The following is a 23,656-nucleotide window of genomic DNA, read 5'->3' as shown; positions in this document are numbered from 1 at the left end:
GAGTCCGCGAGGGCAGCGAGTGAGTGGATCGGTCTTATTCATCATAGTGTCCCCAGTGCTCATCACAGTACCTGGCGCATAGTGGGAAGTCAAGTGTATTTGCCAAATTGAATTGCAAATTCATATGCAGGTGCTGTGGTTTAAAATTTTGTCTCTTGTGAGCTTAGCCATCAAAAGGTATTTGCTTCTCCGAAGCCAAGGGAATGAGCCTGACCCAACCTGTCACTTTTAAAAGGGCACGGGCCACACCTGGGCCATGAGGAACTCACCAAAGCAATGCCATCGGTGAGGTGGCAATCGAGCTGCTGACCCTTCCCAGCGATCCCAGCCCGCGTCCCACGCAGAGCCCTTCCAAGGCCATCCACAGCAGACTAGGGAGCCGCCGCGGAGACCAGATGCTTCTGCGTCTGCAGCATGGCACCCCTGGAGGCCGACGCCGTGGCCTGGGGTTCTGGTGCACAACCAGGAGAAGGCTGGAGACAGAGTGAGGGGACGCCAGCTGTCAGGAGAAGGCCGACGATTCAGAGCCGCTGGCAGAGACGCTGTAGGAGCCATGGTTTCACCTCCCCATCTGCTTCAAGTTTTATTGCTTTTGTTGCCAAAAATAGAACTTCACCTCCTGCTTAGATATATCATCTTGTTCTTGTGCCCCATGCTTAACAGCTCAATTTGTTTACTGGAAAAATGATACCATCCGAAACTCAAGATGCTGCTCCTCTTTGGAAAAGCATACTGAGGCCCTTGCTCATTAGGAAGTCCCTTTCAGTAGCCCGAGTGACAACTGGCATCTGCGCAGTGCTCCGTGGTTCGCCGTGTGCTTTTCATGTACACGGACTCTGCTCTCTTCATCTCCATTTTACAGGCGAGGAGACAGAGGTTCAGTATCCAAGGTACTCGTGGTTACACATGACTCCGCAATGGCTGGTGCACTCAGATCTCCGACTCGGTTTAGTTCAAACATTTCCTGAGGCCCTGTAAGTGCCAAAGGCTAAGGGGACAAGACAAGTTCGATGTATCCTTGCCCTATGCAGTCATGTAACGTGAAATAGAACCCTGGACCACGGTCAGGAGACCTGCTCCAGTCCTGGCTCCACCTCTTTTCCCCTCAGCTTTCTTGAGATATAATCGATATAACATTGTATATTTTTAAGGGATGCATCATGATGATTTGATACACATATATATAGTAAAAATGATGACCGCAGTAAGGCTAGTGAGCGCATCCATCGTTTCAGATGATTGCAAGTTGTTTTTTTGTGCTGAGGCCATTCAAGATCTGCTTTCTTAGCAACTTTCAAGTCTATCAAACAGCACTGTGAACTGTATATTAGGTCCCCAGAAGTATTCATCTTACAGCAGGCAGTTTGTACCCTTTGTCCAATGTCTCCCCATTTCCCTCGTCCCCCAGCCCCTGGCAACCACAGTTCTACTCTGTTTCTGAGCTTGGCTTTTTTTTTTTTTTTTTTTGATTCCACATATGCATGATGTCATATTGTATATGTCATTTTCTGGTGTATTTTACTTAGCGTAATGCCCTCTAGATCCGTTCATGTTGCAAATGGCAGGATCTCCTTTTTTTATGGATGAATAATATTCCCGTGTGTGTGTGTGTCTACCATTTTCTTGATCCTTTCATCCACTGATGGGCATGTAGATTGTTTCCATCTGTTGGTTATTGTAAAAAATGCTGCAGTGAACATGGGAAGGCAGATATCTCTTAGAGACAGTGAATGTATTTCCTTTGTATAGATAACCAAAAGTGGGATTGCTGGCCCATATGGTAGTTCTGTTTTTAATTTTTCTGAGGAAGCTTTATACTGTTTTACACAGTGACTGTGCCAATTTACATTCACACCATTAGGGGGGAGGTGCTATCTCATTGTGGTTTTGATTTGCATTTCCCTGATGATGGGTGATGCTGAGCATCTTTTCATGTACCTGTTGGCCATTCGTATGCTTTGTCCATTTGGGTTCTCTGCTCGTTTTTAAATCAAATTGTTGTTGTTATTTGTTATTGCATCGTAGGAGTTCCTTACATAATTTAATAGTAACTCCTTGGCAGGTATATGGTTTGCAAATATTTTCTCTCATTTTGTGGGTTGCTTCTTCATTTTGTTGACTTTCTTATTTTTGTTTATTTATTTATTTTTTGCTGTGCAGAAGCTCTTTAGTTTGATGTATCCCACTTGTTGACTTTTCCTTCTGTTGCTTGTGCTTTTGGTGGCACATCCTGCTGCCACCTCTTAGCTGGCTGCGGAACCCTGGCCACCCCATCCCAGGCTTCAAAGGAGAAGATTGCAGAGTGTCACTAAGATGCCTTCCTTTTGTGATTCTGTGACTTTGGCTTTCTTGGACTTCCATAAAACTACTCGCTGGAGTTAAAATTCTGCAGATTTCTGCTGCCGAGGCTTCAGTTGGAGCACAAAGGGCCTTATGTAATCAATCTTCTTGCAGATGCTGGGTCAGGGCAGCCCTGGGCTTGGGGAAGTGCTGGTCACGGAGGTTGTACTATAGCTGCTTCTGGAACCGCAGGGAGTGGAGGGGGCCGAGGGGAAGTGGGGGCACGGGGCCTGGCCGGCCCCTCACCTCCATCTCACCCCTCCCAGGAGGTGGGCTGAAGCCCTTGCTAGCTAAGCCAGGACATCCTTCCTGTTGGTTCCCTCTAAAGCCCATTCAGAAAGAGTCACACCTGCCCAAGTTCTCGCACCTGCTTCTCCTGCCACCGATAGCCTTCCTGCACTTGTCCACCTGGCAGACTTCCTGAGCCTCCCTGTGTCCGAGTGGTTGCCTCCAAATCTGTGAGGGCCTTTTCTAATATCCCCTCTCCCACTCCTTTCCCCCTCTCCTGCCGCCCAGACCCACGGACGGTTCCCCCAGGCCCCCTTGCGTGCTCTCCCTCAGTTACAGGACCACAAACACCGTTTTTGTGGCAGGGCTCCGGGTGAGAAATAGTGAGGCAGGGGGTGGGGTCATTAAGAGCTAGGTTAAAACCCTTTCTTCATCACTTCCTAAGCGTGTACTTAATTATTCTGAGCCTCAGCGTCCGCACCTGCAACTCTACTCCGTCCCCTCAGTGAGTGGACATTGACTCATCTCCTGTCCCTGCTAAACTGGGGGCTCCCAGGGAGCTGGGGGACTCGTTTCCATCTCCCCAGTGCCCAGCACAAGGGGGACCCTCAGGCGTGTGTGTGTGAAATGAAAGAATATGGAAAGAGCCTTTGTGGTCTCCGATGGAAATTTAAGCTGGAGCTAAGAGTGCTTCCACAGAGCATTCTGGTATTCCTGGCTTATTGGAAATGGACTTATTTTAATTTTTAATAAAAATCTAATCTTGAGACGATCTCATTATTTGATGATAGATCATTTAGCAGAGGAAAAGAGCTAAGACTTCTCTTTGACCGAATGGCAACTCAGCTCGGCTTAAACATTTTTTCCCCTTAGGTTTCTTTCCCCCTAGAGGCAGCCTGGTACAGTAACACTTTTAAGAGTAGCAACTCTATTGGTTAATTTTCTACACTTCAATTTGACCCCCAAGTACATTTTGTGTTTTAAATCACAACTATTATAATCTTGCTACTTTGCAGCACTGCTTTTGTATGTGGAATTCTGAGATAAATGTAATCATTAAAGAGCCGCTGCCTTCCCTGGCCTTCCCCCCACCCGGCCCCTAATGGCAAGCTTTCAAAGAGAAAAAGTGAAAGAGGTAAACACTTTCCCGGGAAACTATTTTAAAGGTCAAGAAAACCCTGCTTTCTAAAGTGAGGAAAAGGTCATCTTTCCCCCTTCAATTTTTGTCCTTTCATTGCATTTTGCAAAAGTTCTTTGTGATGGTGCCTTCGCCACTTGCGTAGAGACGCCTAATTTTCTACCAGAAAATAGTGGGACCAATCTTGAGTTCAGTGCCTATTTCAAAGGGAAATTATGAAAATTGCTCTGCCGGTGCCTTCTTTCCTCATCTCCAAAGAAAGGGAGAAATCTCTCCTACTCTGTGTCTTGTTCAGCTTCATTTCTACGTAATTGCTTCTTGGAGGAGTTCTAATGAAAGGTGACGCGACGTCGCGATGCGGATTTAGAAAGATGCTGTAATCGAATTCTCTGGCTTCATTAGTGAAATGATTCTCTTGTCCTTCACTCTTACCCAAACACGCCCTCCCCTCCCCCCTCTTCTGAAATTAACCCCACGCGTGTTCTAGAAGACTGAGAAGAGCAGGATAAAAGGATTTATTTGGCTAGAATAGATCTAAGAACAGTGCTTTTCTATTCTGTTGGCACCCATGGCTGGCTTCCATTTTCCTTTAACTTTGTATTTTGTCATAATTTCAGACTTACTGAAAAGTTGTAAGAAACAGTTTTAAAATTTCCGAACATCCTTCCCTCCAATCACTGCACATGTTAACATCTGACTACATTGGTGCTCCCTGTCCTTTTTCCTTTCTGAGAGTCAGGTGTGTACCCAATGCCTTTTCTCCCCTAAGCACTCTGTGTGTGTTTCCTGAATAAAAGAATCGTTTCTTTTATAGCTACAGTGTCATTGTCAAAATCATGAACTCAACATTGATTAATACTGTTTTCTAATTTAACAATATTCAGAGTTTATTCAGATTTTGGCAGTCCTGATGCTTGTCCTGCGCTCAGCTGTGTCCCTTCCGTCACTGGTCTGGGAGGCTTTCTCAGCCGGCCTTCGCGTTTTCATGCCGTCGGGATTTTGGATGAGCACAGGCTATTTAGCAGACGGCCCCTCAGTTTGGGCTTGTCTGGGGTTTCCTCAGTATTAGGTGCAGGATATGCATTTGGGGCAGAAACACAGAAGCTGGGCTGCGTTCTTCTCAGGGGTATCACCTCGGGGCGCACGTGATGTCCGTGTGTCTTATTACTGGCGACGTTAACTTTGATCATTTGGTGACGGCCGTGTCTGCCAGATTCCCACTGAAAGTCACTCTTTCCCCCTCTCTAAGTATCAAGTATCTTGTGGGAAGATACTCTAAGACTACGTCGTATCCTGTTACTCCTCCAACTTCCACGCTCTCATTTTAACCTCGGTGAATGATTCTCGCCTAACTCAGCCATTGTGATGGTGGCTAAATGGTGATGAACTCCACCACTCCTTCGGCATTTGTTGGAAGAACTTTGCTTTTTAATTTATTTATCTAGGTGTGCGTGTTAGTGTGGACACGTGGATTCTTCTTTTATTCGATGGGTTATAATCCTTTATTGTCATTATTTATTTTGAAGCTCAAATGACCCAAGATTTGGCCAGTGAAGCCCGCGGTTCTCTCAGCAGCCCCTGCTGCCCTCCAAGCGCTCTGTCCTGCCACGACCTGGTGCTCCAGGCTTTCTTCACGTTCCCCCTGCTCCAGCCTTGGCGTCAGCCAACTTTACAAGAAGTCTGGGTATCTTTCTGGGGGGCGTCAAGTGTGCTCACTGCTATAGGGGTGGCACTCCAACGCCCTCCCGCTTTTGTAAAAATGTTTTGTGACATTCTCTTTACCACCCTGAAATGAAATATAATTAAACTTCATACATAATTCTTAAAAAAAAAAAAGAAATGTTTTTTTAAAGGAGAAAAATAAGGAGAAGTTCTTTATGGCAAACTTCTATACATTACAAAGAGTAAATACTTCGGGCCCTGTTACACCTGTGCAGGGGTCGGATGTGGCACCTGCCTGGGATGGGTAAGTTTGGGTATAAGAAAAGCAGGACAATCTGATTGAACACTACGTCTATATGTTATATATGATAACATAAATATATTGCATATTTGACATTTTAAACTATTTTTCCTGTATAATCACATTGTGCTGTATGGCTAACTCAGACGCCATAAGCCATGTGCCTTCAGGGACACGATGCCTCTTAAATAGTCAACAACTGTCGATAAAATTCCACAGGGAGGAAAGGTCAAGTGTAATTTTCCCTGGATTTCAATGGTTGTGGCTTTCCTGGAAAATTGTGGTGCTCACTTTAAATCATGTGGGAGATTCTTTTTGTTCTAGGCTGCGTCCACATTATACATAAATGCGCCTTTCAGTTTGCGGAGGTGCAGCAGGACTGCCCAGTGCCTTGCAGTCTGGCATTCAGGCTGCTGCCCAGCAAGTGCCAGTAACACTCCCCATTCACCGTGACAACCAAACGCACTTCCAGAAAGTCCCCAAGGCCTCCCTAGGTGGCAGTACCAGTCTCTCTGAGAAATACTGATTGATCTCTGTGGAGCAGAAGCGTTTTTCTCTCTTCCTTACGGAACACAAATACTGGCATGTTGCTTAAAAGGAGTTTAATTTTTTAACACTTCCCAGATTTGTGTCCAACATTACAGGTTTCCCTGATGTCCCCTTCACTTTCAGAATGAGAATGACCCCAATCTGTCCCCCTACCTGGATAGGGATGCAGCCCGAGCTCACTGCACCCTGGATGGGCATCCACATGGGGAAGCAGGGCTGTGACCTCTCACAGGACAGCGTCATCCTATAAGCAGTCTTGTCATAACCCTCGTTCCCCAGGGAGCTTCTAGAAAGAATCCTGGAAGCCCTAAGTGGATAATTGCGTCCACTGTACAGATGAGGAAACTGAGACCCAGAGAGGAAAAGGGTGGCCAAGTCACACAGCAGGTCAATGATACTCCTTAGGCCTAGAGTTGGAGTTGGTACTGAAGAATAAACCTGAGAGACCATCCAGGCCACTCCCCATGGGTGAGTCCTTTCCCCTCCTGGACAGGTGACCAGACTCTAGCCTGTACTTGATCATCTTCAAAAATGGGCTGTTGGCTATTTTTTCAAGGCAATTCATTCTACCATGGGACTCTTCTAAATTTTAAAATATTCCTGAGTTGAGGCCTTTCTCCTCCTTCCTTCCCCACCCTCTCTGGAAGTGGTTTGGCCCCATGGAACTTGTATGTTTCCTATAGACTCTATGCTAACCCTTCAGAAACCTCGAAATTGTATCCAGGTCTCCTGCGCTTTCCTGGTTCCAGTCTCTGCCCTTGTACTTGGCGCAGAGATTATTGGGATGGACAAGCCTTGTAGGCCTTGGCCTCACGGAGCTTTTGGTGCCATGGGAAGGCAAATACTCCACAAGCAAACCCACAGGCGAGTCTCGGCACCTCTGCTTCCTGGATTTTCCAAGGTGGCGGTGTGGAAGGCGCTTGGGTTCTGGGCTGGCCACACCTGTGCTGACACTGCCCACAGCTACATGTGCAGCCTTGAATTATTTCCTTCACTCTCCGAGCCGTTTCCTCCTCTACAAAACTCAACAATGACTCTGCCTCATCGGCTGTTGGCAGACGCTCACGAGATGGAGCATTAAACGAGATCGCTGTAAACCACCCAGCACCATGCTGCTCAGTCAGCGGCTGCTCCTCTCTCCTTCCCTTTCCCCCCACCAGTGTGACACGCTTGAAGCAACTTCTAGTTATTTAGAAAGTGCTTAAAGCTCAGGGTAGAAAGATTTGTCAGAGTAAAACCACTCAGACTCAGCTCTGCTGCTCTTGGATTTGCCATTTGTTAGATGACCAGCGAATACTTTAAAAAGTATCCAGGTGAAGCACCAACAAGGAGATCATGCCTATTTAAATTCAAGGTGAAGGCAAAAGAGTAAACGGTCCCTCAGCTTAATTGTTGTGTATTTAGTGTTATAATACATATCGACTAATGTCACTGTTGACTGATATCATTGTATCACCATGTCTTATGCATTGAAATTATTATCAGTTCATGGGTACGTGATAATTTTACAAGTGTTCCCTGGTCATGGAAGTCTGGAAAATGCTGGGCCAGAGAGCTTTATTATATCCCCGTCACGTGACTGGAGAGAGGGACGCTGTGGGGTAACAAACACCCTTCCATTTTTCATACACAGCTCTCTGCGACTGTTAGTTTTTGGGATTGAATCCTGATCGCCTGAAATCCTGTCCTGTTGATGTTATGGCACAGCTGTCCTGTCTTTATGGGGCCCAGGCAGGATCTCCCCTAGTGAGATCTCTCAGAGCTGGCGGGGCTTCTCTCGGCCGAGCCTCTGGGGAGCCCGGGTGTGGCCCCGGGGCATGGGAAGACCCTGTCTCCCCCCATCTAAGGCCATGCTGCCGGGATGAGAGCATCTGTAAACAAAACGATCTAGTTGCTCCTCCGTGTTTATTTCCCTTCTGCTCTCCTTGAGTCATTCATAAACCTGCTTGAAGCGTGGTGGCCCCTGGGTGGTGTAGAACTAAGGAAAGAGCTGGAGGTCATGCTTGGCTCAGAACGTCAAAGGGGAACAGACTCCCCTCCTGTCCGAAGTCCATTATGGTGGGGACAGTCACTAGGGTGATGTCCCCCAAGGGAAGTGGATTTGGGGGGCACAGTCAGCGGAGTCTTCCCGCACGGACAGGTGACCTACGCCTCCTCTCTGATTTCTTAAGGAAACGAGGACATTTTCTTACAGGTGACCACCGGAGTGAAGTGATTGGCCGGAGGTCCGGAAGGGAGTGCAGGGCTGACATTTCCTGAGAGCCCATGGAGAGCTGAGCCAAAGTCCCTGTCCAGTGGCACCTGCTCCCGCTGAAATGGGGGTGGGGCACAGGTGGTGTTTATTCAGGGAAAGGCGGCTCACAGTGCTGGCCTCCCGTGGTGCCGTAGGCGTTCCTCTGTCAGCTCGGCCCAGCTTGGCTTCCGACCAGCATGCTTGTGGAGAACACAGCGCATCGTGGTGATCAAAGGCCCGCACAAGTCACTCCTGACATGTCAGCGCCTTCGTACTTCTCCTTGACATTTAAACCAGCGGCTGAAATCCAGCGCTTGCGGGGATCCTGTTCTCACTCTCCTGGTGTAAACGATCAGGCTCACGACTGTCTGCTTCCCTGGCAGGCACTTGGCTGCCCGGCCCGGTTCTCTGAGTGGATTGGTTTCTTGGCTTGCAGGCTTCCGTGCAGTATGAAGAGAACCTGTAAATGAAAATGCTATTACTTGCCTTGTAGGATTAGCTCTCCTGCACCTAGTGATGAGCCTGGCCCAGTGCCTGGCACTCCTCATGCTTGCGGAAGGGCATCGGAAGGAAGGGCATCTGGTGCGAGAGTTGCAGGCTAGGACACGGATATTCTCATATTTTTAAAAAAGGACAGTGTGTAAAGTATGGCAAAGATATAAGAGCCATATGAGGACTGAGGCGCTGGGAAGGAGGGAGAGCTAGGGCTTTTGATTACAGTGGAGTCATATACATTTGGAGGTGAGTTAAAGATTATTTTGCCTGATCATTAGCAGGAAAGCCTCTGTATTGGAAAAATGATTTTAGCTGGAAGGGGAGCTTACTCAGCAATTGAGTGTTGTATTCAGGTGGGATCAGCCGTGATGCCTTCTGGGAGCTCAGTAGGAGACTGTGGGGAGGTAAGGAAGGGGGTAGTGAGGCCAGGGAGGCCAAGTAGGCTGTGGGCTGGACTCTGCCAGGTGACCCGAAGGAGCCTGGGAAACTTGAGGCTGCCATCCAAGGGGACCAGGAAAGTGCTGAGGGTCAGGAGACAGGCCCAGTCACTGAGGGGAGCACTGGGCAGGCCTTTGGACTCCAGCCAAGTTGGTCTGGGATGAGCCTCAGTAGGCAATCGGGAGGATGATCAGAAAACCGAGGCAGAATGATAAAGTAAAATGAAATAATAGCACAAACGGTGCTGTGTTAAGTCCAAATGCAAGGTATTATCTTTCCTAAGCACTATTCTTGCTTTGACGGGGGAGGATACTGAGCACAGGTCAAGTAGCTTGGCCAGGGCCCTATGGCTAGGTGGTGGCCGAGCTGAGATTTGAACCCAGGTCTGTTTGACTCCAAAGCCTGTGCCCTGCACTCTGTTGCTCCCCACAAACATGCACATATGTGGGCCCAGTGGAGGTGAAGGGGAGCACTAGCCTGGTGGCCCCCATGCTCAGGGGTCCCCCAAAGCCCTTAGGAAGTAGCTTCAGGCTCAGCAAGCCAGGTCAGAGCCCATGTGTTAGGGCGACTCAGGAGAGAGGGGGCGGTGGGGCGGCCTGGCAGGGCTGGCTGGCCTGGCTGATGGACCGGCTGTCCTTGGGCTCTCACTCCCGTCACTGGGCTCCAGTCAGGCGTTGAGGGACGACCCGAGAGAAACATGGACAGTCTCACGACATGACTTGCTCTATCCTATTAAACAGGATTTATCGTCCCAGGTGTGTTCCAGAGGGGCTTTTTGATTGTTCACTGATGATGGATAAATTATGGTGACATAAAGCTGCTATTTACTGAAAGTGGAATTCATTAAATGGCCTTGACAACACCTGGTTTGGGGCAGAGCACGTGGAGAGGCTGGTCTCTGCTGTTTGGTTGTCATGATCAAAAGGACCGGCTGAGCAGCCCCACGATGCTCTGTCACCTCCCAGGTAAATCTGAGAGCATCATCAAAGGAAAGGGCACCTTGGGCCCGGGACTGCTGCTCCGGTTCTGCCTTCTGGCCAGGTGACTGCAGGCTTCTTACCTTACTCTCTGGGCCTCAATGCCCTCATCCTCCCTACAGTGGAGACTTGAACATTAAGTAGGGTGATAGCTTTGAAAAGCACTGTCATTTAATGTGACGTCATTCAGAATGAGGAGAGTGCGCTTATTCCCAAGGTCTCTTCTGAACCACTCTTCAGATGTGCCAGTCAGTTATGGTACAAAGAACTTGGGGTTAGAAATCTGGAAATTTTATGCTTTGGTTCTGGCTCTGCCACTAGCTGTGTGACCTTGGGCAAGTCTCCAGTTTGTTTGTAAAGTGCATGTGTGTGCTTTTGTATGTGTGTGTGTGAGAGAGAGAGAAAGAGAGAGAGAGAGAATTCCTCCCTGCTGGCCCTGCTCAGGCGAGATGAGCTCTGGTTGGCATGGCTATAACTTTGTATTCCCACAGCTGCCTCCCTCCTTACTCAAGGCCTGTTAAACAGAAGTTTTCGCACCTCAGTTGCTTCCAGTTTTCCCAAAGAACAGAGTTGTCATGGAAAGATCACAGACTCTGACTCTGATCAACTTGGTTTCATGTTATAACTTTGCTGCTCGTTGGCTGTGTGACCTTGGCCCTGGGACTCCACCTCTCTGAGCCTCCATGTCCTTGCAGGGCTGCTGTGAGGGCTCAGCAGACCGTGGCTGGGTAGCAGATAGCACAGAAGATGTGCAAGAAAACCGTGAGTGGCAGTTTTCCCTGCCTCTTTCTTATCATTGAAATACTTTTGTTTCTATAGAAGAAGTTGATTTATCTGACAATCCGTCAACTGGATATGTATTAACTAATGTTCCTGGGTTCATAAATGCTGTGGGAATCCAGCTTTGTAATCAGTTCATTTTGGAAAGTGTTTGTGAGTACCCACTCTGTTACATACTGGGAATAGTGAGTGAAATTAGGTATGGTCTTCATCCTCAGTGAGCAGGTTATCCAAAGGGAGAGATAGCATCACAATAAATAATAATAATAGCCCCGGCTGGTGTGGCTCAGTGGATTGAGCACTGGTTTGCGAACTGAGGGTCACCAGTTTGATTCCCAGTCAGGGCACATGCCTGGGTTGCGGGTCAGGTCCCCAGTTGGGGGCGTGGGAGAGGCAACCACACAGTGATGTTTCGCTTCCTCCCTTCCCCTCTCTCTAAAAATAAATAAATAAAATCTTAAAAAAAAAAAATAGCTCTGGCACTTCACATCCTTTCCCTTTTGTGATCCTCACAAGAACCTTACAGCAGAGGCATTGCTATTACTCCCATTTTCCAGGTGAGCAAACTGAGGCCCAGAGAGGTAATAAAGTTGTCGAGGGCTGCGTAGCTACTAAGTGGCAGTAGACTGGGCTTTCTGGCACTGGGGGCAGTCTAGCATCAGTGTCCAAGTTCTTAGCTTCCACAGCATACTAAAACATGTAGCTATAATACAATATAACTCTAAACTTCAAGTCACGCGTGTAGTTCTGTTACAGTGTGATAGAGGTGTGTGTGGGAGGATTAGATGCCGCCACCGTTGGGGCACAGAAGATGAGAGTGGCTGTTCTGCCTGGAGGGTTCAGGCCAGGAAGGGATTCTCAGAGGGAACCTTTGAGCTGGGCCTCAGACTACGTGGAGGAGCTCTGCAGGCAGACGAGTGGGAAGTGGCCCGTGGAGGCCGAGGGGTAGCCCATGTAAAGGCGCAGAGGCATGGAAGAGGGCTGGCGGGAAGGGGCGGGAAATGCGGCTGGGGAGAGGGAGCTAGCGGTGGGGAAGGAGGTCTCCTGAGCCACGCCACGGAGCTGCCCGTGAACGGTCCTTGGGAATAATTAACGTTAGGACTTTCAAACCGTTCAGGTAAACCCAGGGTACACATCAGTGATGAAACGAGCGGGGATTTGTTTTGTTTCACCACCTAGGGTTTTAACTGGACTTCTTGCAAGCCAGGGAGCGCAGAGGGTAGTTGACCGCACAGTGGCAGGTCTTGCAGCTGTCCCCGGGGCGTGGCTGCCTGCGTGCTCACATCCCGACTCCACATCCTGGCAAGTCCCTTAACATCTGGGCCCCGTTTCCTTGTCTGTAAAGTAGGGCTGTTGGGGGCTTGAATGAGATAGTACGTGAAGAGTGCTTGGAACAGCTCCTGACCCATAATCAGTGCCTGATCCGTGCGTGCTGATGCAGATCTGGCCCAGCGGATCTGACGCACTCTCGCCCACCCCCAACCCAGCCTCTGCTCTCCGGCCATCTGGACTATTCGCAGTTTCTCAGACGTATGCCACTCTCTCCTGCCTTCATAAAGTCCACTGCAGCAGCGTCTTACCTGCTCAGTTCTTCCTCACGGCTTCACCTGTCCACCTCACAGTCTGGCCCTCGGTCGCCTAACTGCAGACGGCCTCCTTCCCAGCTGCCTCAGGAACTGCCCGAACATTGGGAGTGGGGCTTTGCCCCGGGTGTGAGGCTTGGTCCACCCTGTCCAGCACGTGCTTTGTGATATCTATTTGTCTACCCAGAGGCTTATTTTTGCTTTAGGTCTGCTGCCTGGGCCTGTGATGCGAAGGCTCTTGGTTGCTAAGATTAGATACAAATTCACCTGAGTGATGGAGCACATCTCTAACTGCCTTTGACTTCCTGGGTATTGCAGACACCGTATTTCCTCAGAAATTGTCCTCTTACCTGCCCCTCGCTGCTAATAATACTTTGGGGCTTGGTATTCTGGTTGCTGAATCTCTCTCTCAAAATATTTTAGCTTGCTTCCCCCAGATGCCCAGCCAACTTCCTCAAGTGCATCATAAATCTCCTATCCCGATCTGCTCTTGTAGATTATCCCAACGCGCTGATCACAGCAGCTCAGGATGAACTCTCCTCTGATTAATGTCACTTGCGTGTTTGTAACACAGCCTTCAACTGTGGTGATGTCAAGATAAATCACTGTTCAGAACCTGTTTGCTGGCGGAAGCCAGGGACCTTTGTGTGACCCCGTTATTTTATAGGTGCGTGCAACAAAGCCCAGGAGGTTAGGTGACTTTCTCAAGGTCACACAGTCAGAAATTACCTGACTAAATTGGGACTAGCCAGATTTTCCATCTTTCACTTTAGTACTCTCTTTCTATCTCACCAAATGCTAAATTTTTTTTCTATTTTTTAATTAAAACATTTTCAGCTTTAAAAAAATTGTGGGAAAATATGCACAACATAAAACTTGCTGCCTTAACCATTTTTAAGTGTCTGTTCAGTGACATTAAGTACATTCACGCTGTTGTGCCCCCATCACGGCCACCCACCCCCAGAGCCTTTTCATCTTCCCAAACTGAAACTCGACCCACCGAACACCAACTCCCTCTCCTAGTGTCTGGCGATCGCGACTCTACTTTCTGTCTCTATGAACTTGACTCTTCTAGGTGCCTCGTGTAAGTGGAACCATCCAGCATTTGTCCTTTTGTGTCTGGCTTATTTCACTTAATGTGATATCCTCAAGGTTCATCCACATTGTAGCAGGTGTCAGAATTTCCTTCCTTTTTATGACTGAATAATATTACATCATCTGTATATCCGCGTTTTGTTTATCCATCCTCCTGTTGACGGACACTTGGGTCATTCCCACCTTTGGCTATTGTTGGTAATGCTGCTATGAACAAGGCTGTACAAGCATCTGGTCACCAAAAGCTATTCCTTATAAAAATATTTATGTTTAGAGGCACCCACTGCTGCCTGCTATTGCTAATTTTTTTTTCTAATGGAAATTTTGGAAAATACAAAAAAGCACAATGAAGAATATAAAAATTACTGATTTTTTTATGACATATATTTCCAGGATTTAATATTCATGTTACCCAAAATTTTAAGAGTTTGTGCAAACAGAGAATTTAAACAGGTAGGCCAATCTGTACAATTGGGAGAATATTTGAAAATATTTAAGACAGGGTATGAAAACTGAATGTGACCTTGGCCAACCCTGGCATTTTAGAAATGAGTTGATCCAAAGTGTGCTCTTACCTTAACAGTACCACAGCTTTGTAGTGGTGCTTCTTTAAGACCATTTAAACATCTTCATAGAGTGTCTTACTGCTAAGAAGAGTCAGAATTTTGAAGAGGGTTGCAGGGATCTGTCCCAGTTATATTTCTTAAATATCCACTAGGGGGCAGTGAAAGACACATAAATTTTTTAATAGGCCTGATGACTGCCAAGCGATCAGTCCACCGCATCCTCTGTGTATCACTTTCAGCCATCAGTGCATACAGTTACAAGATAATGGATTTCACGTCCAACAGCAGGTCTGGGTAAAAATGGAGATACCATCAGCTTTAGCCTAAGTGCAGGTCTTCCTCGTGTTCAGGCTAACATCAATGCGTAAAACTTCATTCAATATGTTGATCCCAGATTGAATTTTTATTTAACTCACATAAGTCCAGTGGCTCTCAAACCGAGTGAACACCAGAATCACTCCCATCATGCTCTTTCCAAAATACGCATGCCCAGATCTCTTCCCAGATCTATTAAGTCAGAATTTGGGGGGTTGGGACATAGTTATATAGACTATATTTAGATTCTGGTCCATGACTTCTTGCTAAGAACCAATGCATTAATTCTTAACTTTAATAACTTTAATAGTGGAGGGAAAAGGGTCACCCTTGAGTAAAACCTCGGAGGAGAATGAATATGAGATTCTGGAAAATCTCTCTTTTTAAAATAGAAGTCGCTGAAAGGTCTGATGGCTGTGGGGACCACGTTCGGCACAGCTAGATGACTCTCCTGTAGATTGCACCAGGGACCTATTGTATTCAGGGAAAAGAGACCTTAATTTTATTGTATCAGAGGTAAAAATGGCACAGAGTACGTCCTGGGAGGTCAGTCCTCCTCCTAACCACCCCTCCCCCCAGCCAGTTATGGGACCCAAGGCAGGTCATGTCGCCTCTGAGAGCCTCAGCTTCTGCGTTTGAATTATAGAGGATTGGGCGATGTTGCTCTCCGAGCATCATTCTGGTTCTGAAAATTCAGTGATCCTGTTAGTATTAATAATCCTGATTTGTGTGGTGCTACTCTGGCAAAAAGCAGAAGAAATACTCAGTAATGCAATGAATGGCAGAGACTATTGACCATGTAGTTTAATTTATTTAAGGCATATACACTGGATTCAAAGGAGAAAATATTGCTCCTGATAATATATTAAACTGTTAGTATCTTCAGCACTGCAAAAGCTTTCCAGGGGGAGAAATTGCCCATTGGGGCACACGTGACATTTTTCACTTCCTGATCTATAACTGCCATTTCTCCAGCACATTTATATTTACTGTAAAGGGCCAAATGTATGACTGCTTTGGATGAATATTAAATAACTACACATAAACGTCAAGGTCACGGTTGCAAGAAAGGCTCGGTGGAAGGCCCGGGGAGGCTTGCATTGATCTCAGGTGAGGTTCCATTCTCGAATCCTGCTGACAAGGAGGAACAATTGATGTGGGCCATTATTAAGGCTGTAAGTGTTTCTCCATTGTTAAAGATCTTTTACAAGCCTGGAGTAACTGAGAGTGCCCAAGGAATTGGCAAAAGCTTCACTTAGAAATATAGGCTGGTCAGAGAGATAAGTAAAACCCAGAGTGCAAGTGTCCTGGGCTGGGCTTACGCAGCAAAGGTGGAGGCCAGGGCGAGGCCAGCTCTGGGGCACGCTGCCCCACTGAGTTACAGAGTTCAGACTGGAAGGAAGGCCCGTTCTTGGCTCTTTCATGCTGCAGAAGAGTGGCTTTCAAACCCACCTTTATATTTCCTCCAGGTACCCCACCCCCAGCTCCCCCGGCCTCCGTGGAAACCTTCTCTCCTGGCATTCAGTCCACCCATTCCCCGTAGCTGCATGAAGGATATGACAAGGGACCAGGCAACTGGGTGCATATGAATTATGCAGACCCGGAGCTCCAGACGGACTGTCTGGACTGGTCAGGCATCCTGGATAATTATGTGAGTGTCCTGCTGACCTGGAGCTGGGAGGAGAGCAAATATTATGGATGACAGAATCTAGTTTGAAAAAGATCTCAACAGACTGAAGGATTGGCCAGGTCTACTAGATGAACCTAACAAGAGATGTAAACGATCAAACTAGCGTTTCCTGTGCCCTGGCTCTGTGTTTGGTAATGGGCTTGGCCCTTTGTACATTTCAGTTTATTTCTTCTTTACAATGACCCATTAGGGCTGGTTGTACATTCCCATTTTGAAGGTGAGGAACCTGAGACATGGCAGTACCGAGGAAGCCACAAGCACCTTCGAGTCCGGGATCTAGTTTCCAATCCCAGTGCCGCCCCTCCGTTAGCCGGCACATTACTCCGTTTTTGAAGCGCGGCTCCAGCTGGCCGTCACGGCAGCCTGCGTCAGGTCCCGTGGGCATCATCCTTTGCAGTTATTACCTCATTCATCCTCAGAACAGTCTTTCTCCTCCTTTACAGATGAGTAAGGCGCAGATAACTTAAGTAATTTGCCCAAGGTCACACAGCAAGTAGCAGAGCCAGGATTCGAGACCAGGCAGCCTCATGCCACGCCCACATTCTTAACAACTGATGCCCCGTCTCCTGTTTTCTGTATCATAAAAGGAGAGCCACCCCGTTTTCTTAGATGAGATAACTTATGCAGAGTGCCTACTATAGTACCTGGCACATAGTAGGCATTCATAAATAGTACTAGATCATCATTATCATCAGTTACATGACTTATTTAGGGTTATAGCTAATCACTGGCAAAGACCTGGGAATGGGGTCCGGGTCACTGGCTGCAGTTCCGCTGTGCTCTCAGCCTCCCTTCTGGAGGACAAGGTTGAGGGCAGCCTCAGGCAGTGGCCCCAGGACCCAGTATGGTGTTGTCTCCCTGGCAGGTGTCCAGTGAGTATCCACAGTCAAGACTCATTTTGTCACTCATTCGCCAAACATGTGCCAACGTCCTGCTCCATCTTGCGGGTCCAGAGAGGAAAAGAACATCATGCTAACCCTTCTTTTCTCCCCCCAGGTTCAAATGGTGAAAGACGGGGACCCATCCTGGAAGCCCACTTTTATTGTGAAACCTGATGGTGGTTGTCAGGGTGATGGAATCTACCTCATTAAAGACCCCAGTGACAGCCGCCTGGCAGCGACCCTGCAGCGCAGGCCGGCGGTGGTCCAGGAGTACATCTGCAAACCTCTCCTCATCGACAAGCTCAAGTTCGACATCCGCCTGTATGTCTTACTGAAGTCCTTAGACCCCTTAGAGATTTACATAGCCAAAGACGGACTCTCTAGGTTTTGTACGGAGCCATATCAGGAGCCCACCCCCAAAAACCTGCACCACATCTTTATGCACTTAACCAACTACTCACTGAACATGCGCAGCAGCAACTTCGTGCACTCCGACAGCACTGGCACGGGCAGCAAGCGCACCTTTTCCAGCGTTCTTCGTAGGTTGTCTTCCAAAGGCGTTGACATCAAGAAGGTCTGGTCTGATATCATCTCCCTGGTGATTAAGACCGTCATCGCGCTGACTCCAGAGCTCAGAGTTTTCTACCAGTCGGACATCCCCACAGGGAGGCCCGGGCCCACGTGCTTCCAGGTAACCATCGCCAGCTCCCAGCCGGAGTTCTCAACTTGGCCTCGGGTGGGACGAGGGTGGGGGTGGGGTCGCCAGAGATGGGGAGTGGTGGTTGCCGGTGTGGGCTTTGGTGTTAAACCAGGGTCCAACTTGCTGCTTTCTACTTGCTGGCTGTGTGATTTGGGGTGAGTTACTTCCCTCTTCTCATCTGTAAAATAAGACCAATGGTACCTCCCTTAAAGGATTCTTATGAGAATTAAATGAGGCAGCACATGTAAAGCACAGTGCCTGCCATCCGTTTATTCATACTCTCTTCCAATAGTTTCTGCCACTGGCAGAGGAGGGGGCCGGGCACTCTCTGAGGTCCCAGTGAGACAGTAAGTCAGGGCCCTGCAGGCTGATGTACAGTCTACTATTGTGGGAGACGAATAATTTAAAAAATAGTATATAAAGTATTGCAAGTGCGAGAATGGACCATCTAATTGTGGGACCATCTAATATGGGCAGGAGTGAGGGTGGTCTGGGAAGGCTGCCCAGAAGAAGCGGCAGTTCAACTGGAACCTGAAGTAAGACTTAGATGAAGCAGGCAAGACTGCAGGACTGGGGGAAACAAGGTGTTCTGGCGTGAGAGGGAAGCGGAAGTGTTTGAGGATCTGCAAAGGTGCAGCGTGGTTGGAGGGTGGAGTCAGAGGTGTGGAGGCAGATGCGGGAAGATGAGGTCGGAGAGGTAGGTGGGGGCCGAGGCATGGACAGCTGAGAGCCGTGGGGGCCACGGGGCGATGCTCGCAGGGGGCCGGTGCGCTCAGATTTGCATGTTACCAAGACCAAACTGGCAGCAGGGTGGGCAATGGACTGAGGGCAGGGGGCTGACTGGCGAGCTGGTTGCTTTCATACAAATAAGAGATGCTGGCTTGGATTATGAAGGTCTTGGTGGAGTTGGAGACAGTAAATTTGAGAGCGACTGAGGAGGTAAACTGTCTGGACATGGTGATTGGATGGGGTTGGGGGACAGGGGAGAGAGGGTGGCAGTCAAGGAGGGGAAAAACCAAGAATGGGCTACAGGTGCCTTAGGCACTTGGGTGGATGTATAGAAGCTACTGGAAGGGGACCAGGCTGCTGGGGCTGGTGAGGGGGAGGTCGGAAGTTGGACTTGAACTTGCCTTTGACTTTGATGTGCCTGTGTGGCATCCAAGTGGACAGTTTGAGTAGACAATTGGACATTTGGGCCTGGAGTTTAGGAGTGAAAAGTCTGGGCTGGAGAGAAAGATGGGGAACTTAGCAGCGTTCAGATGGTGACGGAAGCCATGAGAGATTGCAGAGGGAGATGAAGCTCGAGAAGCCCCCAGTGGGCACCACCATGTAAGCGAGGGATAGTCAAAGGAAGGAGGACCCAAAGGAGACCAAGAAGAAGTGGCTTGAGATACAGAAGGGATATCTGGGGAGGAAGCTCCATAAATGCCAGGGGAGATGTGCTTGGAGAAGAAGCAGGCAGGGGTCGGCCTTGGCGCTGCTGCTGAGCGGTCACACGAGACCAGATGGAAACTACCTTGTCCTCCCTGACTTTGGTGACACTTGTCTTCAGGGAATGACGGGACAGGGGTCAGAGTGTAGTGGATGGGGTGTGGGAGGGAAGGAAATGGGAATGAGGGTAGAGCGTTCTTTCAGGCTGTGAAGGTGGGGCTGGGTGGGGTAAGGAGTGTGCAGTCCAGGCACCCCATTTCCTGTCACCAGATAAACCAGAATGGGAAGGAGATGATAAGAAGGGGTACTTCTGGGGGACCCTCTCCATCTAATCTTTAAAATTACCGTATAGCAGTTGTATATAGAGAAGAATACATGCACTTGTATGTAAGCTATGAGGCAGAGCAAAGTCATCATCCCAAACGCAGCCCCCACCCCGGAGTCCCCGTTAACTCTGCCACTTCCCCTCCTACTTCTCCACTCACCCCCAGGCAACCGATACCCTGGGTTTTATGTTTGTCATGTCCTTGCTTTAGAAATACTTATTGTACCCATGAATGCATCCCTAAACAATATACTGTTTTGTTTCGCTGGTTTTTGAGCTTTATAAAAAGTCTGTTATAAAATATGTAGACTTCTACAACCTTCTTTCCACGCACGTGCATGTGGGTGGTTGGCATTGTTTCATTTGCACACCTGAGGTTCTCATTGTGAACATACACAATCCATGGATCGGTTTTTATGTCAATGAACATGTGGGTTGTTCCTGGTCCTCTGAGACTGTGACAGGAAAGTAACCATGTGGCAGAGGAAGGAGGAGGGGGGGCACTGGAGCAGCTGACAAGGAGGCTGGTCCAGAGGCAGTGCCCCCTCCAGCGAGGCTACCCTGGGGCTGGGTACCAGGCTTTCCAGGTGGGCGGGCAGGCATGCGGAACGCTTTGGAGGGGAATCCAGGCAGTGATCAGCTCCAGGAGGGTCTAATTGTCACCCAGAGATCTGTCCTTAGGCACTTGGTCCCCAGGCAGGATGTCCAGCTCCGCCATCAGGTACGTTGGCTTAAGGCATTAAACAGTATAAGTGGACGGAACCTCGAGGTAGAACCAGGAAAACAGGCCCTGTCCCCAGCCATCAATAGGTTGGGGCACAGGAGACAGTTGCAACGTGGAGGCATCCAGGGGTCATTCCGGGGGACTGTGCAGTCACATCTGTTTGACAGTGACAGCTATTCCAAGTATCATGTGGGCCTGGCATGAGTGGCCCAGCCACAGAGCCCTGGCGCAGTGAGATGCTGGGGGGCGGGAGGGGGGGAGCAGGGCAGCTGTCTTGCTATGGACAGGCGGCCTGGGGCAGCTCCCGGGGTGGAACCGGGAGAATTGGAGGGCAGACAGGCAGGGAGCCACTGGTTTGGACAGATCACATCTAGCAAAGGGAACCACGGCCCTGTGACCATTTTCCATTGCTTGACTGCATTAAATGCTTCCAGGCCTGGGGTCAGGAGAGGAGCGTGGCTCTAGAAGCAAACTCCAGGGGGCGCTCTTCCCCTTCCCAGCGGTGTGACCTTGGGCCCCCTGCTCTGTGCATCACCTGCACTCACTTCCCTGCCTGCCTCCTTAGGAGCATTGCGAAGTGAGGTAGGTGAAAATACTTTGACAAGCTAGAAAATGTTAGGTGTTTGAAATTTGTTTTACCGTACATTTCAGATTCGTCGCGATTGAGAAAATATTCTTTTCTCCTCGGAGCCTTCTCTTGCTTTCTTTATTTGTATAACTTGTTAAAAACACTTGTTAGTTTGGGTCTCAAACACCGGAACTAACTTAGAACCTCAAGATTTAGGGACAATGTATGGTTCTGCAATTGACTCGCTGTGTGATGTTGTATAAGTCACTTAACATCTCTGTGCCTCAATTTCCTCAACTACCTCATAGGGTTGTTGTCCAAGTCACATGAGATAGAGGTTATGCAGGATTTTGCAAACTATACTTGCGCTCTGTGCAGATACAGGGTAATCAATTCTTTCTTACTGTGAAGGCCCTTCTGCTTGTAGCCTGGGCCTGGCCCACGTTGCCGCATTCCAGGACATAAACCCTAGCCAACAGCATCACATTTATCTTAAACATGTGACTGTGACCCCTTTCCAGTCATAGCCACAATAGCTACTTGGGAAATGGTGATGGCCCGTAGCAGCGGCTGGCACAGCTCAGGCTGTGGGCAGGTTTCCTGTAATTCGTTGCCTAGGAATGTGGCTGCCCTGTCATTCCGGCCCTTCCCCGTCATCGCCCAGGCAGCCCCCAGCACATATCCTCACGCCAGCCTTCTTGAGGGCAGCGGTGTGACCTTGGCTTAAACAGTGAGGTCCATCTGGGTATAGATGATTCATGCGGCAGAAATGCACATGCAAAGGGAAGGTTTCCCCCTCAGCTTTCAAGAACATTCTATCCCAATTCCATTGCTTGGTCGCCAGCTTCCTCAAGCTCCATGTCTGGTTCTCTCCTTGGCCGTGACCCTTCCCCCAGATGTCTGGAGGAGACCCCTTCTGTAGATCCTATGGTGCTTCTCTTTCTTCATGGTTCTTGTGACCTCCTCCTCCCCCTTCAGCCCCAGACACCACACAGAAAGGAGATGAAGAAGCAGCCTAGTAGTCTTGCAAGGGCTTGGGTCTCATCCTCAGATGCCCTGGGTTTGAGCTATCCCAGCTCCTCCTTCCAGCACTTCCAGCTGGCAAGCTTGGCAAGTGAACCTCCCTTTACCTCAGTTTCCTTATCTGCAAGCAGCGATAGTATTTGTATCTACCTCACAGAACTGTTGTGAGATCGAATGAGAGAAAGCCATGTGGAACTTTTAGCCTAGCACTAGGCACATAGTAATCACTTAGTCAGTGATCATTTTTATTATTATATCATTTGTTATTTTTAACAGTGGTTCTCAAACTCGTCTGCCTTGGAGTTATAGGACACCATGAGACTGTCACGTTGTAAACATAATGGAACACCAGTGTTCCTAGGAACATGTTTGAGAACCAAGTCCTCAAGCTGGCATTGGCTGCCTCCCGGCCTGGCTCCAGGCTCGCGTCCCTGCGCCCTCTCTGAGCCCCGTGGACCCACCAAACAGAGCCAGTTCCTGCCGCTTGGACGTAACTTGTGCTTTCCCAGTTCTGCCCGCTTGTTCTCTTCTGTCTTGGCCTGTCATGCTTCCTCCTATTCTTACCATTAAAAAAAAAAAAAAAAAAAAAATCCAATACCTTCCAACAAGTACTGCTCAAATCCCACCTTCTCTGTTAAGCCTTCCTTGACCCCTTCGGATATTTGGGCTTTTTTCTTCCTTCGGACTCTGCCACAGTCCCTAGGTACCCACTGAGGTGTGCCCTGAGCTAGCGGTGGGACATGTGGTTGTGGATGAGACACAGTCCCTGCCCCTAAGAGATACACAGTGGAGTGGGGAAGACTGACATATGGGAATTACAATTCCTGTAATAAATGCTGCAAAAGGGCGCAGGCAGGGTGCTGGGAGAACACAGAAAAGGGAGTCACTAACTTTGCCTAACCCAGTCAGGGAAGGCTTCCCAGAGGAGGAGACGCTTCAACGGGAGGCTACAGTATGAAGCATTTACCAAGCAGAAAAGGTGAGGGACACCATCCTCTCCTGGTTTCTCTCCTACCTCACTGGCGGCTGCTTCTTAGCCCCTACTTCGGGATCTGTCACTGGTGGAGAGTCCCAGGACTCAGTCCTTGGGAAGTTCCCCTCTAATCTGAAATCACTCCCAAAATGACCCCATCTAGCTCATGGCTTGTAAGTATTAGCATGTCCCTTTGACTCCTATACTTGTATCTCCAGCCTTGACCTCTCCTTGAGCCCCAGCCTGGTACAACCAAATGCCCACTTCATCTTTCTGCTTGGATTTTTAGTGGGCATCTCCCACTTGACGTGGCCAAAATGAAACCCTTGATTTTCCTCCCGAACCTACTCTTCATTGTCTTTCCTGTTTCTGTACATGAATAGCATTCAATTAGTTACTCGGACCAAAAACCTGAGCCATCCTTAGTTATTATTTTTTTCCTCCTTTATCTAATCCATAAGCAACTCTTGCAAACAGACTTTAAAATATATCCTGAATGTAAGCACTTCTAACCAGCTCCACCCCTGCCGCGTCCCCTTGCACGTGAACCACAGCAGCAGCCCCCTAATTGAGGTCCCTGTCTCCACTCCTGCTAGCTGGAGCCTGTTTTTCTCACTGTAGCCGAAGTGATTCTTTTAAAG

The 23,656-nt window shown here is 48.6% G+C and overlaps 1 protein-coding gene across 1 annotated transcript in view; it reads left to right on the top strand.

Annotated features, from left to right (window-relative positions):
• Positions 1–23,656, top strand: part of TTLL11 (tubulin tyrosine ligase like 11) — a 190,345-nt gene that overhangs the window by 44,241 nt on the left and 122,448 nt on the right. Inside the window, exon 4 of the mRNA XM_090274676.1 lies at positions 17,387–17,962. Coding sequence (XP_090130802.1) covers positions 17,387–17,962 — 576 coding nt within the window. The remainder of the gene's footprint in view (positions 1–17,386; positions 17,963–23,656) is intronic.

Source organism: Furipterus horrens, unplaced genomic scaffold (assembly GCF_987537825.1).
Source record: "Furipterus horrens unplaced genomic scaffold, mFurHor1.1.pri manual_scaffold_4, whole genome shotgun sequence".
NCBI classification, from domain to species: Eukaryota; Metazoa; Chordata; class Mammalia; order Chiroptera; family Furipteridae; genus Furipterus; species Furipterus horrens.
This window is presented reverse-complemented; position numbering and strand designations above follow the sequence as displayed.